The following is a 17269-nucleotide window of genomic DNA, read 5'->3' on the forward strand; positions in this document are numbered from 1 at the left end:
TGTGGCCAAAGCTGGATCACAGGGCACATCACAGGGCTCATGGGAAAGGGAAGGGAATGTGGAAGAGCCCCCACGCAGACCCACTGGAGGCACATGTCACTTCTGCTTATGTTCCACGCATAAGAACTCAGTCCATGGCTGCACCCAGCTGCAAGGGAGGCTGGGAGTGTACCCAACTACAGTTCTGTTACAGCAGCAGGACAGATTTGGGAAGGCACCTGCCACTCTGGATTTTATATATTTTTCGTTGCTCCCTCATCCATCCGTATATTCCCTGTAGGGCCAGGCCCTTTTCTGTAGGGGTCCTTCAATCTCAGCTCTTCCTTGGCTGGGTGTCCTCAAGCAAGTGACTCAGCTTCTTTGAGCCTCAGTGTCTTCATCTGTCAAATGAGCACCCCTCTCCCCTCCTGGGGTTGGTTCAGTCCATAACCTGGAACCTGGGGTGTGGCCCAGAAAGCCCAGCTCCTCGGGTGTGGGCAGGAAGTGTTTCTCATATCCAGAGTCCAGTGGGGCTGAGGCCTGGGGGGCCTCCATAATCGGTACCTGCTCTATCTCCTCCACTTCCAGGATGGGCAAGTCCCCAGGGGGCTGGGCCTGGGGCACCTCCTGGGAAGAGAAGAGGCTGAGATTCCTCCCCTCATACCCGCCAATTCTCACCTACTCCCCACTGTCCGAGGTTTCCCCAATCCCCCAGAGGGCCCTGATGAGCCCAGCTTTCTGCTCACCTTCATGTGGGGCAGGCTGAAATTACTGTTGGCAGGATCAGGAACCTTCTCCCAGACCCAGTGGGGTAGTACCTTGTGCCACAGGTGGACGCACCTGGCAAGCAGGTAAGAGTCAGGGCAGGGAATCCAGGCGGCTAGACACCCATGCCCAGATCGTAGGGTCCGGGAACGTCACAGAGCCCTGAAGCCTCATCCCCTTACCACATCTCTCCCCAAGCTCAGCTAACGTCCAGCTGCCCTCCCAACCTGGGCAGAGACCCATGGGTATGACAGCCTCACCTTCCGGAGGTAGCTAGGCTCACGCCACAGCCCGCCAGGAGCAAACCCCATACGAGAAGGACAACTGGCAGAACTTTCCATTTCAGGGTGTTATCTGGAGGGAGGGGGGAGGGGCAGAAGAACATCTGGACACCAGGGAGGTGGGGAGGGGTCAGGTAAGGCTCATGGGTGGAGCTGGGAATAGGTAAGGGAGGTGGATAAAAGGGCAGGGCCTATGAATGGGTAGGGGCTAAGGGTGGGGGAAATATTGGGGTGGGAGTGGGGCTTGTGAAAAGGTCAAGGTCAGGGATGGAGCGAAAGGGTCAGAGACACACATTGCTTGATAATCCACAGCAGTATTTAGCAGCATCAACACCCCGAAGTCTACATGTCCACCCCCTGAAGTTCAGTAATGATTACATAACCCCCTCCAATGCCCCTCTCTCCGGGACCCCTCCCATGGCAGTCCTGCCCCAGGCCCATACCTGGTAGGTGAAAGCGGAGGCTCGGACCCGGTGGGCCCTGTCCTGCGATGGTGGACGCGGTCACCCACAGCTCACAGGTACCCCAGTGAAGGTCGGGCAGGGTGATGGTCCGGGTGCTGCCACTCACTGAAGGACACACCCAGAGCGGTTGGGGAGGCAGTCAAGTCCCATCTCAGGACCTTTGCACGTGCCATGCTGTCTGCAACACTCTCCCCCAGATAGCCACATGGCTCCTTCCTCATCTCCTTCAGCTCTTTGCTGCAAGGTCACCTTCTCAGTGAGGCCTTCCCTGACCGCCCCCGCCCCGCGAGTAAAATAGCGCCTGCTTCACCACTCATCTTCCTTACTTTATTCTCTATCCACCACTTATCACCATCTGACACACTGCTTAGACCTTATTTACTTTGTCTATACCTTCATGTCCCCCATTAGAAAGTTAGCTCCACGAGGGCCATATTCCCAGCACCTGGATCAGCGCCTGCACATAAAAAGCACTCAAAAATGATATACAGGGGACTTAACCTGGTGGCACAGTGGTTTAGAATCCGCCTGCCAACGCAGGGGACACGGGTTCAAGCCCTGGTTCAAGCCCCGGTCCGGGAAGATCCCACATGCCGTGGAGCAACTAAGCCCGTGCGCCACAACTACTGAGCCTGCACGCCTAGAGCCCACGCTCCGCAACAAGAGAAGCCACCACAATGAGAAGCCTGTGCACCGCAACAAAGACTAGCTCCCGCTCGCCGCAACTAGAGAAAGCCCGCGTGCAGCAACAAAGACGCAACGAAACCAAAAGAAAAAAAAGATATACAGTTGACCTTTGAACAATGCAGAGGTTGGGGTGCCGACCCTCCACTCTTTAAAAAATCTAAGTACAGTATAACTTATAGTCCACCCTCCTTATCTGTGGTTTCTCTGGATGCCCAGTTCCACATTTGCAGATTCAACCAAACGCAGATAGTACTGTACTATTTACTATTGAAAAAAGTCATGTATAACTGGACCTGCGCAGTTCGAACCTGCCATTCAAGGGTCGACTGTATATTTGAATAAATAAAAGGATGCATGAGTATCATATCCCTCACCTGCACAGAATCCAGTGAAGGGAAATTCACCCCAGACGAGGGGAATACATTTGCATCTCCTGGAACTGTTTTTGTTTACTTTTTAACTGAATTGCCCTTTTTGGTTTTTAAGCCAAGAGAGGAAGCAGCTTTTTGGTTTGTCATAGGATTAGAGGAGACATGAATACGGATCAAGATATACTGCCACGGAAAGATGTCCAAGTGAAATCGGGTGAGAAAAAGAAAGTTGCAAAACACCACGTTCATAAGCTTCAGGGGCCTATAACATAGTCCTCTTTTAATTATAGGTACATGTACACATAAATATATATGATTTTTAACCTAAGGACATCTATATACTTGTGCAAGGTGCAATCATGGCAAAGTATCTATGTTTAAAAAAAAGGCTTTATCGGTTAGAGACAAATGCTGAAGTACCCAATTATTTAGGGGTGAAATGATGCCAAAGGCTCTAGAAAAAAAAAGTGGGGGGATAAATTGAAACAAGATTGATAAAATGCAGAAAACCATTGAAACTGGATGGTGGGTACACAAGGATTTGTTATACTATTTTTCCAACTTTTTTTTTTTTTTTTTGTGATATGCGGGCCTCACACTGTTGTGGCCTCTCCCGTTGCGGAGCACAGGCTCCGGACGCGCAGGCTCAGCGGCCATGGCTCACGGGCCCAGCCGCTCCGCGGCATGTGGGATCTTCCCGGGCCGGGGCACGAACCCGTGTCCCCTGCATCGACAGGCGGACTCTCAACCACTGCGCCACCAGGGAAGCCCTTTTTCCAACTTTTGTTTGTGCTTGAAATTTTCTATAATAAAAAAGTTTAAAACTTTCAAAAAGCACAACTCCTATCTCTATGTTAACGTACACATGGCAAAATATGGAAGCTGCATTGTCCGTATCAGTGAAATGATGAGAATGACGATATACTTGAGTATACTTCAATGTGTCAGTTTTTAAAAAAAGAACAGATAACTTTGGTAATTAGAAAAAAAGGGTATTTTGAATTTTTATTATTGTTCTGCTCTTTCTTTTTATTGTATCTATATGAGATGATGGATGTTAACTAAACTTATGGGAATCATTTCACAATATTCGTAAGCCAAACCGTTACACTGTATACCTTAAACTTACACGGTGATGCTGTCAATTACATCTCAATAAAACTGGAGTGGAAAGGGTAAAAAGGTATTTTAAAAAGGAATTTGTGCTCAGAGTAAAAATTTAGCCTACACCCAAACGTATGAAAAAGAAATAAAAGTCATCTTTAGGGACTTCCCTGGTAGTCCAGTGGCTAAGAACCAATGCAGGGGACCTGGGTTCAATTCCTGGTCAGGGAACTAGATTCCACATGCCACAGCTAAGACCCGACAGAGCCAAATAAATAAATTTTAAAAATCACATGTAGGGCTTCTCTGGTGGCGCAGTGGTTGAGAGTCTGCCTGCTGATGCAGGGGACACGGGTTTGTGCCGCGGTCCGGGAAGATCCCACATGCCGTGGAGCGGCTGGGCCCGTGAGCCATGGCCGCTAAGCCTGCGTGTCCGGAGCCCGTGCTCCGCAACGGGAGAGGCCACAACAGTGAGAGGCCCGCGTACCGCAAAAAAAAAAAAAAAAAAAAAAAAAATCATATGTAATCCTACAGTCCCTATTGACATTGTGGGGGAATTTCTTTTCATATTTGTGCCTCTGCTTCACTCAGTACTGGGTTTATTTTACAAAAATGGAACCCCACAAAGTTTTACAATCCTTTTACCTTTTTCGCTTAATAAGATATGACAGGCATCTTTCAATGTCAATAAATATAGATCGGAGTCTCCTTTTTTAATAGCCAAATGACAGTCTATTACGTTGATAGCCACCGGGGTTATTATCCACTAGGGAACCCATGATAGTGTGTGTTCTCCCAGGGGCTGAGAGGGAGCCAAAGGGGCCCATCTGGGGGTAAGGGGAGGGGTAGGGTGGGTCTTGTGGGGGCTGGGAGCAGGGGCAGGCGGCAGTGGAGCTCACCATTCATGCAGACAGAAGGCCTGGTCCCACTCTGTGCACACAGGGTGTAGTGGGTGAGATGGCCCCGAAGTTGGTGCCTTGGGACCTCTCCCCACGCTACAGCAGGGGTCCCTGGGGGGCTATCCTGGAGTCGCCAAAGCACTGGCCCTGCCAGGGGTACTGGTGAGAGAAAGTCAGCGGGTCAAGTTCTGCCAGGGTTCCAGGACCCTCCATCCTCCAGCCCCACCACTTACCTAGTTCCTCTCTGAACTTCCAGACGGAGGGGGCAGGGGCCAAGCCCCAAGGAGAGACTGCTGTCACCGTGATTTGGTAGGGCACCCCTCCTTCGAAATCCCCTGAGTGGGGGAGGAGCAAAGACCAGTTAGAGTTGGCTCCCCTCCCCGACTCATTTCTTATTTTGTAGGAATCTTCATTTGTGTCCCCAGAAGGACACCTTGATATAAGAATTTGAATAAATGTAACTGATCTGGGAGGCAACCCCAGAAAACACCAATAGGGCAGTGGGGAAGTGAAGCAGGGAAGGAGAGTCACCCAGTAAATATGTGTTAGAGAACAAGTTCCCAACATGGCCAACCAAGGCTCAGTCCTGCTGGCGAACTCTGTGTGGCAGCAGAGAGCACGATCCTGAGCACTGTCCCACCCGAGGAGGGTGGGAGCTGGGGTATTTATCCATCAACCATCATCAGTCATTGGTAGAGGGCTGCATCTGAGGGGCTTTGATTCCCCGGCACTTCCAGCTGTCCAGGCAGGCAAAATGCTTCAGATCAGAAAAAGCCCTCAGGCCAGGAATGCAGGTGCCAGAGGCTGGGAGATAGTCAAATGCTGGACTATGAGTGGGGCCCTAACACCGCCCATCACAGTAAGTAAGGCTCCTGAAATCCCTTCTCAAAACCTAATGCTGCCATATGGGCTTCCCCAACTGGGAATTTTCCAGAATTGGGGCTCCTCTTCTTTTGTCCATATATACTTATGGGTCTTGGGACTCTGTGCTAAATCTCTCGCTCAACACCTTCTCGTGCTCTCCCAAGTTCTTTACACCAAGGACAGACTCCCCAGTGTTAAATCTCCGCCTAGAACTTATTGCTAGACCTGAGACTTGAGTATCTGATAGTCCCATGGACAATTCCACTTGGATGAGCACATGAGGTGCAACATATCCAAACGGGTCCCCAAAATTCTGCTCTAAGACTCCCCAACAAGAATCTGCCTGCTTCTCTCCCTTCCTTGGTCCCCACCTGGTCCAGTTCCCACCATGTCCCACCTGGACATACACAGTCCCTTCTCCTGGGTCTCTTACCTCCAACCCTTGCCCTCCCAGTCTGTTCCTCCCACAGCAGCCAGGGGGTGCCTGTAAGCACCTGAGTCAGGACACATCCTTCCTCTGCACAGAACCCTCTGTGGCTCCCACCTGACTCAGAACAAAAGCCAAAGTTCTCCCCATGACCCACAAGGCTTTGCACACTCTGCCCCATCACCTCCCTGCCCTCACCTCCTCCCACTTTCCCCCTTGCTCATTCCACTCCAGCCACGCTGGCCTCCTCACTGCTGCTCTAACACATCAGGCACAATCCTGCCCCAGGGCCTTTGCACTGTTTGTTCCCTCTTGCTTTTCCCTTAGACATCCTCATGGCTCTCTGTCTCGCCTCCTTCAGGTCTTAGTTCAAATAGCACCTTCCCAGAGAGACCTTTCCTACCTTTTTTTTCTGACATAGCTATCCTCCCTCCTCTCCCTTACCCTGATTTACTTTGCCCCAATTACATTACAGATGTACTTGTTTTTTGTTTCATTGGGTGCCTGCCCTACAAGATGAGGATGGAGATGTTGGTGGGGATGAGGGTGGGGATGCTGCTGAGAGGAGAGTAGGGTGATGGTTCAGGGTTCAGCTTCAGGAGCCCGACTATGTGGTTCAAATCCTGGTTCTACCACATACTTGCTGTATGGCCTCAGGTGAGTTGCTTAACCTCTCTGGGCCTTTTTCTTTATCTGTATGATAATAGCAGAAACCTACTTTATAAGGAAGTTTGAATGATTTAATGCTTATGGTAAATGCCAATACGCATCAGCGACCATCACTGTGTACCAGTGTCTAGAACATGGCCTGGCACACAGTAGGTAGTCAATGAATATTTCTTGCATGAATTAATGATACTTGAACACTCTCTTCTGCAAATCCAGCCATGAGTCCACTCTCCAACAGCTGAAATGGGAACCCAGGTGTCCTGGGGCCTCACCTGGCAACACAGCACTGAGGTTTCCAGGAGGAAGCCAGACCCAGTTGAGATCCTCCAGGGGGTCACCATCTCGAGCCCAGTCCACCACATGCCCCTGCAGCCCCCCGGACCCCTGTTGCCAAGTCACCAGCAGATCCGAGCTTACAGGGATGATGCTGACCACCACACCACGCGGGGCAAAGCCTGGACCTAGAGGATACGGAGGAGAAATCTCAGCTGTCCACTCGGGAAGTCCCCTCTTGCACCTCCAGGGCATTGCTCAGAGGAAGCTCACAGCCTCTTACCCAAGCAGGCCAAAGAGAGGTTGGTAGGAGGCTCCCAGCTTGTGGCATTGATGGCGGACACCCCAGCCCACTCCGCTTGAGTGGGGATGGAGATGTTGCAACATGAGGTCTCCTCCTGGATCACCTCCTGATCTTTAATCTGGAACCAGACTCTGTAGCTCATCTGCACGCAGTGCCCCGAGGCCTGAGCGATGAGGGTAAGAAGTGGTTAATATCTCCCACTTATCAGGCACATACTGTGCTTCTCAGTGAGGTCACCTGACAAACCAGTCTGGGAAATATTTTTGTTTCACTCTAAGACGAAGAAACCGAGTCTCAAGAGTGGCTCAGTGGCAGAGGTGGAATTAGAATACAACTCCTGGGCCAGAACTAGGGTGAGGTGAGTGAGGCACTCACCTTGGCGGCAAAACAAGAGGATACCAAAAATCCAACCAAGATGAATTATATTTTAATGCAATATTTAAAAATTTTTTTTTTATTTTTCAGTATAGTTGTAGTTGAAGTATAGTTGAATTACAATGTTGTGTTAATTACTGCTGTACAGCAAAGTGACTCAGTTATACATATGTGTACATTCTTTTTCATATTCTTTTCCATTATGGTTTATCCAGGGTATTGAATATAGTTCCCTGTGCTATACAGTAGGACCCTGTTGTACGCAATATTTTAATCAATCAAAATTAATGCAGGGATTTCCCTGGCGGTCCAGTGGTTAAGTCTCTGCGCTTCCAATGCAGGGGGCGTGGGTTTGATCCCTGGTTGGGGAACTAAGTTCCCACATGAGGCTCGGCGCGGTCAAAAAAAATTTTTTTTAATTAAAAATAATTAATGCAAAAAAGAAAAACCATGACAAACAAATTATCAAGATTTTAACTAGGACTTCCCTGGTGGCACAGTGGTTAAGAATCCGCCTGCCAATGCAGGGGACACGGGTTCAAGCCCTGGTCCGGGAAGACCCCACATGCCACGGAGCAACTAAGCCCATGCGCCACAACTACTGAGCCTGCGCTCTAGAGCCTGCGAGCCAGAACTACTGAGCCTGTGTGCCACAACTACTGAAGCCCACGCGCCTAGAGCCCATGCTCTGCAACAAGAGGAGCCACGGCAATGAGAAGCCCGCGCACCGCAACGAAGAGTAGTCCCTGCTCGCCGCAACTAGAGAAAGCCCGCACGCAGCAACGAAGACCCAAGGCAGCCAAAAATATAAATAAAATAAATAAATAAATAATAAATAAATAAATAAAAAAGATTTTAACTAAAGACAGGCAGGATCTGACCACGCACTTATATGACCCTGTCTTCCCTCACCTTACCTTAGTTTGTCTTGTGCAGTTCTTTGGGACTGCAAAATTCCCACTGTTGTATAGAGGAGTAATTACGCATAGCAAAGAGGATAGTACTCTCCAGAGTGCTTTGGGGAAACTTGTGAGAATATTTGGTTGCCTCAATGATTCGTATTTGATGGGCAAGAGCCAGGGACACTACCCTCTCCTAGAAATAAAAAAATTGTCCCACGTCCCTTGTGACTTCTGAAGGTCATCCCAACTAGAAACTTCTGTAGATGAAAAACCCTGTCTAATAATTTTAACTGATCCTAGAACCAAACACATTTTGATGTATAAATACAAAACCTTTTGGGACCTGGTTTTAACATTCACTGAATTTTGAAATATTCTGAACATACGGGGACTTTCTAAGCACTTTTTTATTATCTATTTCCAGCACAATCTGTGTTCTGATCAGAGAATTTTTCAATGTGCCCAGCATCACCTCATCCCTTTGAAGTCCTTGGAAACCAGCTCAATAGCCTAGCATGTGGATGATTTGGGTAAATGTCCTGTTTGCATATGGAAAGAATGCATGTTCTGATGTTTCCTGTGTGAGTCCATTAGGTTGTTTGTTATGCATATGTTCAGATTCTCTGGATCTTGACTTGTTTTTCCATCTGCTTGTTATGAAATTACTTAGAGGGGTATGTTAAAATCTCCCACGACGGTTGTGGACTCTATGGAGTTCTCCTTGTAGTTCTATCGATTTTTACTTTATGTATTTTAAAGCCACGTTATGAGGTACGTACAGATTTAGTATTCATATCATACTGGTGAACTGAATATTTTGCCATTATGTAGTGGCCTTATTTCCCCTTTATTTTCTACTGAATGTTACAATACACTGTACACTGTATGCTATAATACAATACACTGTATTATACACATTTTAAAATATATGTAGATATGGGTTATATTAGCTATGTATTTCATTTCAGTATAGTAAGGGGGCATTACAAAGTATGTGTTATAAAATAGAGGCACGAGGGACGTCCCTGGCAGTCCAGTGGTTAAGACTCTGCACTTCCAATGCAGGGGGCACAGGTTTGATCCCCGGTTGGGGAACTAAGATCCCACATGTCGTGCAGCATGGCCAAAAAAGTAAGAAAAAAAAATGAATTAAAAAAAATAATAAAACAGAGGCACTGAAACTGTGAATTAAGGTTTGAAAGCCAGAGAACCTCAGCTCTGCCACGTAGCTGTTGTTTGGTTTGGGGTAGCCTCTCTATGTCTCATTTTCCCATCTGTAAAGTTAGTGAATGTAAATAAGTGTTGGAGGCGAGGACCTGGCACATAATAAGAGCTCTGTAAGTATTATGCATGGTTAAAGTTAGTGATATTAGATTGTGTGGCCCAAGAAAGTATGAGCCCTGTTGTTTTGTCTCTTGCCATATTTACTGTGAGCCAGGGCCTTGCAATGTCTGGAACACGGTAGGTGCTCAGCAGATTTTCATCAGTGAGGACTGTTTCACTCTTGTCTGTCATCTCACAATGCCCTTTAACACTAGCATCAAAGTCCTTAGCATATTCTGCTATATTTTGCGGAGCTGAGCCTAGTCTTGCTTCTAAATCTTTGCACCTGGTGTCCCCCCGACTGGAACACTTGTACCCATCTTCATGTCTCAGCTCAGATCTCCTAGATTCAGCCAACATTGGTGGAGTCTTTCTCTGCACCCAGCACTATGCCAGGACCTCTCTGAGCATCCCCTCCTTGAAGCCCTGAAGCAACCTCAAGAGGGCAGCATAGTAACCTTTGTCTTGTTTACATCATTGTTTTGGGGGGTTTTTTGGTTTGGCTTGTTTTTTTTTGTTTTCTTGGTCTGTGTTTTTTTTGCCCCACTGCTCAGCAGGATTTTTATTCCCAACCAGGCACTGAACCCAGGCTCTCCGCAGAGAAAGCCCAGAGTCCTAACCACAGGACCACCAGGGAACTCCCTACAACATGGTTTTTCGGTTTTTTAATATTTATTTATTTTATTTATTTGGCTGTGTTGGGTCTTAGTTGCGGCATGCAGGATCTTCGTTGTGGCATGAGGAATCTTTTAGTTGCAGCATGTGGGATCTTTAGCTGCAGCATGTGGGATCTAGTTCCCCGACCAGGGATCAAACCCGGGCCCCCTGCATTGGGAGTACGGAGCCTTAGCCACTGGACCACCAGGGAAGTCCTCTACGTCACTGTTATTTGGGGTTTCCTGACACGTGCAGAGACATGGTCCTCACAACTCACCTTCCACAGAAGCAGGGGTTCCTGTCCGCCTGGTGCCCCACAGATGTTCCCTGATATCCACACATCTTTTGGAGCTGGCAAGGATGAAAAAAGGAGAGACCATGTGACTAAGTTCTAGCCAATGAGATATGAGATGAAAGATATGTGCAACTCTGGGGTTGTGCTCTTAAAGTGCAAGGGCAGGCTCCCCGACTCCTGGGGTCCCACTGCGCTGGAGTTGTCTTCAATTTTTTTTTTGCTGTGTGAGCTTAGGAAAGTTGCTTAACCTCTCTGAGGTTCAGCTTTCCCAACTATAAAATATGACAAATAAGAATGGCATGATTGGCCAGGCTTCCAGGAGAGGGGCTGAGGGTGTAGGGGTAAGCCCAGAGATCCTCACCAGAGGGTGGTGTCTGGAAGGACAGAATGGGGCTCCACTCGCTCCACAGATCCTCTTCTTCCTCCACGTGACAGCGGCCAGATACCTCATAGCCAGTGGCTAGCTCCAGGTCCTGGATATCAACAGGGGTCAGGGGTATGGATTTCACTTCAGGTTCCAGCTGGGGGAGAGACAGGGGAGAATGATGAGGCTGAAGATTGAATTGAAAGTACCTGGCCTTATATGTCAATAGCATGACCAATACTGTCCTGCTTTGCCTGGGATCAAGTGGGTTCCTAGGACACAGGGCTTTTGGTTTTAAAATTGGGACAATCCCTGGAAAAAAGAGACAAGTTGATTATCCTCTGTGCCAGGTATAGCAGTAGGTGGTAAATTCTATTATTAATATTCTTCTCATTTTACAGATGAGGAAAACTGAGGCCAAGAGCGGGGAAGTGACATACCCAAGGTCACATAGCTGGTGAGTTCTGGAGCTGAGATTCATACCCAGGCAGTTAGATTGCAAAGTCTGCATCTGAGCATTGCTCTGAATTGCATGAATATTCATAGTGACAACAACTCTGCTCTATATTGTAGTGTTTTGCATGAAAAGCTGTAACTGAAACAGTGGGTTATCCCCAATATCCATTCTCCCCTTCTTCCTTTGGAAATAGAACCCTTGAGTATCTGTCAGGAACGTGTGTCAAGAATAAAGACTACATTTCCCAGTCTCCCTTGCAATCAGGTGAGACCATGTGACTAAGTTCTGGCCAATGAGATATGAGATGAAAAATACTTGCAACTTTGGTGCTGTGCTCTTAAAGTGCATGGGCAGGCTCCCCAACTCCTGGGGTCCCATTGCACTGGAGTTGTCTTCCATTTTTTTTGCTGTGTGAACTTGGGAAAGTTGTTTAACCTCTCTGAGGTTCAGCTTCCCCAACTATAAAATAGAGATCTTAAAAGCATCTACTATATAGGGAGGTTGGTACTCATCAAGATAATCCATGCAGATTGCTTAGCTTGGGCCCTGACGCGTGGCAGGTGCTCAGAAACGTGAGCTGCTTTTATTACTTTTGAGCGTTTACTGAAAACCAGGCTCTGTTCATCATCTGTAAAATGGGTAGGCATAAAACACATCTACCTCAAAGAGTTCTTGTAAGGATTCAATAGACAGCACACAGTAGATGCTAAGTGTCTGCTGTTAACCTCTTATTTTAAGGTTAAGGTAAGCTATTTGAGGATTTTTATTCATTCACAAAAATGTTAGAGGAAGTTTACTGAGTTTCTCAAAAATTCCAAGTGGAAGGAATTCCCTGGAGGTCCAGTGGTTAGGACTCCTTGCTTTCACTACCGAGGGCCCGGGTTCAACCCCTGGTCGAGGAACTAAGATCCCACAAGCACAACCTCGCGGCGTGGCCAAAAAAAAAAAAAATTCCAAGTGGAATTTGGATTGGGACTGCATGGAATTTATAGATTATCTTGGGGGAACATTTTTTAGCTGAACAAGATGCATGTACAGGCCTTCTGTGAGGAATGTGGACAGACTCCAGGGCCAGCTGAGGAATGAGCTCTGAGCTAGGTGTCTGATTTGGGAATGATGTCCCGGGCTCCGCCCAGAGTAGAGTGGGGGAAAAGGGTCCCTGACACTCACCAGCATCCAGGCCATCTCCTGGCATCTTCGGTAGTAGAACTGGCAGACCAAGACCTTATGGGGTGGCCACATAGGAGGGGCCCATTGGACAGTGGCCTCTAGGGGGTCATCCTCTGAGAAGTCCACATCAGGGTACAGTTGGGGGGCATCCGGCTTCACTGAGGAAGGGGAGGTGCATTGAGCCAGGGCCTCCAAGACCACCCACCCCACACATAGCAAACCCCCACTCCCGCCTGTTACTTCGGGTTTCGAGGTTCACGAAGACTGGGGGCCAGAGAGGTTGGCCTGCCTTGGCCACCCAGACAAGGAGTTCGTCAGACGTGGTGAGCTGTTCCCGTGGAATGGTCACCCGGCTCTGCCCAGTGGGCACTGCCACAGTCCAGGTTTTGTTGGAGTGGCTGTGAGGAGAGATGCGAGAATCGGGGCAGCATACGGTGGGCTGGGCCCAGAGCCATAATGATAACATATTTTCTGCCTGGGTTCAAATCCCAGTTCTCCTGCTTCAGAGCTGTGTGACCTTGAGCAAGCAACTCAACTTCTCTGTGCCTCAGTTTCCTCATCTACAAAACGAGGGTGATAAAATTGCCTCCTGAGGGACTTCCCTGGTGGTCCAGTGGTTCAGACTCGGTGCTCCCAATGACCATGGTTCGATCCCTGGTTAGGGAACTAGATCCCGCGTGTCCCAACGAGTGTGCCGCAACTAAGACCTGGCACAGCCAAATAAATAAATGTCTTTTTTAAAAAGTGCTTGCTGAAAGGGCTGAATGGGGAGGGGAACAATGAGATGAGAAATGGACCGCATTTAGAACAGCAAGTGTCAGGGGCACAATACATGTTACATGAGCATTGGTTATTTTGTTTACTGAGCACCTATTACGTATACGCACATTGACTTCTACGCAACTGTTCACTCAGCAAATATATACTTCTGTTGTAGAAGCTGGGAATAGGACTATGACCAAAGCAGGCAAGGATCCACTATCCGGAGCTGGTGCTCCAGTGGGGGAGGCAAATGAGAAACTCATAAATGTATAACTGATGGTGGTATAAGCGATACAGAGAACAATAAAGCAGGGTGAGAGGGATTCAGTGTGATGATAGGATGAAGAGTGACAGTGCTATTTTAGGAAAGGTGGTCAGGAAAGCTCTCTGATGAGACATTTGAATAAAGGCCTGAAGGATGTGGTGTGGAACAACGCAATACCTCGGGAAGAGCATTTTAGGAAGAGGGAGCAGCTGGTGCAAAGCTCCTGTGGCCAAACTGGGCCTGGTGTTTTACGAAGAACAGTGAGGAGGAGGCTTGTCCTCTGGGGTAGAGTGAGTGAGCGAGAAAGTGGGAGAAGGTGAGGGCAGGGAGGTGACAGGCAAATTATACAGGGCCTGTTGGGCTGCAGGAAGGATTTCGGCTTTTACCCTGAGTGAGGTGGGAGCCCTGGAGGGCTGTGAGCTGGGGAGGGACATGCCCTGATTCAGAAGTTCACAGGTGCGGGACTTCCCTGGTGGTCCAATGGTTAAGAATCCGCCTGCCGATGCAGGGGACAGGGGTTCCAGGCCTGGTCTGTTAAGATCCCACATGCCCCGCAGAGCAACTAAGCCCGCGAGCCACGAATACTGAGCCTGTGTGCCACAACTACTGAATGCTGCGCGCCTAGAGCCTGTGTTCCGCAACAAGAGAAGCCACTGCGATGAGAAGCCCACGCACCGCAAAGAAGAGTAGCCCCCAATCGCCACAACTAGAGAAAGCCCGCGCACAGCAATGAAGACCCAACACAGCCAAAAATAAAATAAATAAATAAATTAAAAAAAAAAAAAAAAGACTCCGTGCTCCCAATTCAGGGGGCCCGGGTTCGATCCCTGGTCAGGGAACTAGATCCCGCATGCCGCAACGAAGATCCCACATGCTGCAACTAAAACCCAGAACAGCCAAAGAAAGAAAGAAAGAAATATTAAAAAAAAAATAAAACCGAAGTTCACAGGTGTCCTCTGGATGCTGTGGTGGAGAACAGACTGTGGGGCTATGGGTGGAAACCGAGTCCAGGGAGGAGGTGACTGCACGGTCCAGGCCAGCGATGATGGAACTGGACTATGGTGGGTGCTGAGGAAGCGAGGAGTGCCAGATTCTGCATAATGTAGCAGGTAGAGCTGGCAAGGCCTGCTGTGGGTGACAGAGAGAGAGAGAGAGGCGTTGAGGACATCCCAAAGGGTTGGATTTCAAAGGTTCAAATCAAGGCCTTCAGAAAAAAACAACAAAAACACATGTGTTATGTTATGTTGCTGGTAGGAACATAAAACGGCGTAGCTGTTGCAGAAAACAGTTAGGTGGTTCCTCAAAAAGTTAAACACAGAACTGCCATATGCCCCAGCCATTCTACTCCTAGGCATATACCCCAAAGAACTGCAAACAGGACTCAAAAACGTGTACACATTATGTTCAAAGCAGTGCTAGTCACGATCGCCCAATTGCAATTGCCCAACGGTGGAAACAACCCAAATGTCCATCAACAGATGAGTGGATGAACATAGTATATCCATACAGTGGAATATTGTTCAGCCACAAAAAGGAACGAAGTTCTGATTCGCTACGACATCAATGAACCTGAGAAACATGCTAAGTGAAAGAAGCCAGATACAAAAGACCACAGGCCATACGATCCCATTTATGTGAAATGTCCAGAACAGGCAAATTCAGAGACAGAAAGTAGATTAGTAGTTGCCAGGGAATAGGAAGTGCCTGCTGTTGGGGATGGAACTTCGTTTTGGGGTGATGGACATGTTTCGGAACTAGATAGAGGCACCGGTTGAACAACATTGTGAATGCACTCAACGCCACTGAACCCTTCACTGGCAAATGGTTAATTTCATGTTATGTGAATTTCACCTCGTTAAAAAAAAAGGGGAAGAGCTTCTCTTACTCCCTCATCCTCTACCAATTTAAAACCCTAGCCCCCGCCCCTCTTCTGGACATGGGTGGTGGTGATGGTTGCACAACAATGTGACTGTACTTAATTCCACTGAACTGTACACTTAAAAAAGGCTGAGAAAAAAAGTGGTAAATTTTATGTGTATTTTACCATCGTTAAAAAAAAAAAACAGCCTCCCATCCCTGTTCCCATCTTCAAATGTTCCTTTCCCTCTCCTCTCACTTAGCCAAATTTGAAATGAATTTGTGTTTCCAGGTGTGATTCATTGTGAAGCAACATCAGTCACCCCCTCAGAATGTGGGCTTCACAAGGCTTTCTGTGTCTCTTTCACTGCTGCATCCCTGGCACCAGACCAAATGATCTTTTCATATGCTCAGAGAGGTTAAGCTATTTGCCTAAGGTCACACAGCAATAAAAATAGCTTCTAATCATTAAGCATTTTCTTTCCCAAGTGCCTAACTCATTGAATTCTCAGAACCAGCCTTGAGAGGCAGGTTCCATTATTATCGCTACTTGATAGAGGAAGAAACAGAGGCTCAGAGAGGGAAAGTGACTGGTCCAGGGTAACACAGCAAGGAAATGAGGGAACCTGGAAGTGAAGGGCTTGAGAGTGGGGCAGGGCTGGGGGGTGCGGGTGGGCAGGACTAATGGGTCCTCTCAACCTGAGAAGTCTAGAACCTGAGTGGTCACTCTGCCAAAGCCTCTGTTTCCCCAAATCACTCCATTGTACTCACTACTTCTGGCTCTGGAGGTACAGCGTGGAAGGGGCTCCCAGGTCCCCAAGAGGCTCCCATGAGCAGTTCAAGTCGCCCAAGGGTCCAAATCCATAGCACTGCAATGGCCCAGGGCTGCCTGGAGAGGGAGGAGGGAGGGTCCGAGGGAAGGGGGTCAATTCCCCCAGCCGCCCTCACACCCCAGAACTTGAACTCCCCCCACCCCTTACGGAAGTGATCAGCAGGAAGGGGGCGTTGGGCACCGCTCCACAGGCTTAGGGCATAACTCCTCCCCTCCCTCTATCAGCTACATCCTGTTACCACCCGAAGAGCCCTTTCCCCTACCACCCCCCAACCCCGGACCCTGGCTCCCACCTCGCTGCCGCCCATTCCCCAACTCCTCTCATCGCCCGGTCCCTGTCCCGGGGGGGAGCAGAGTGGCATCCGGACCTTTGTCATTCATTCCACAAACTTGCGGTTCACCCTGGAGGATGTGCGTTTCCGCGGAGCGCGGCGGCAGAGCGCCGACACGAGTTCGCTCCGTAACTCACCCTGGGGCCGAGTCCTGCAGAATAGCAGCATCAACAGAGGCAGCAAAACCAGCTTCGGCCGCCGCCGCGGCGGGAAGGGAGCGGCCCGGGTTCCCCGCATGGCGTCCCCGCGCCCCCAGTCCGGTCTGGCCCGGCCCTGCCCGGCCCAGCGCTGCAGCGCCGCCCGCTTGTCTCTCGGGGTCCAGCACCCGAACAGCAAAGGGAAGCGGAGCCGCCCCTCCCAGCCGCCTCCGCACCTTGCGCTTCGGCTCCCCGCCCCTCCGCTGCCCCGGAAAGTCCCTCGCGGGGGCTGAGGAGGGGTAGTAGGGGGTGGGCGGCGCTGAGGCGTGGCCGAGCTCCGCAGACACCTGCCCCTCCCCTCCCCCAACAGGATGCCGAGTCCTTTGGAACTTTTTATCTTTGGGGTTGGAGAAGGTTCTGATCCGTTCTCCCCACTGAGCTTCCCACCCCAGGA

At 49.1% G+C, this 17269-nt stretch overlaps 1 protein-coding gene across 1 annotated transcript; it reads right to left on the reverse strand.

Moving 5' to 3' along the window:
- Nucleotides 1–383: 383 nt before the first annotated feature.
- On the reverse strand, nt 384–16915 carry IL27RA (interleukin 27 receptor subunit alpha; the record flags this gene model as incomplete). The annotated part of the gene is given in 15 exon segments (XM_082835619.1): nt 384–446; nt 448–606; nt 726–819; nt 1005–1098; nt 1469–1594; nt 4551–4709; nt 4784–4885; nt 6783–6971; nt 7067–7250; nt 10622–10695; nt 11001–11160; nt 12631–12788; nt 12871–13028; nt 16286–16403; nt 16816–16915. Coding segments are annotated over 15 exon segments (1938 nt in total).
- Between the last annotated feature and the right edge of the window lie 354 nt (nt 16916–17269).

This window comes from Leucopleurus acutus (genome assembly GCF_964270905.1).
Source record: "Leucopleurus acutus genome assembly, chromosome: 3".
Lineage (NCBI taxonomy): Eukaryota > Metazoa > Chordata > Mammalia > Artiodactyla > Delphinidae > Leucopleurus > Leucopleurus acutus.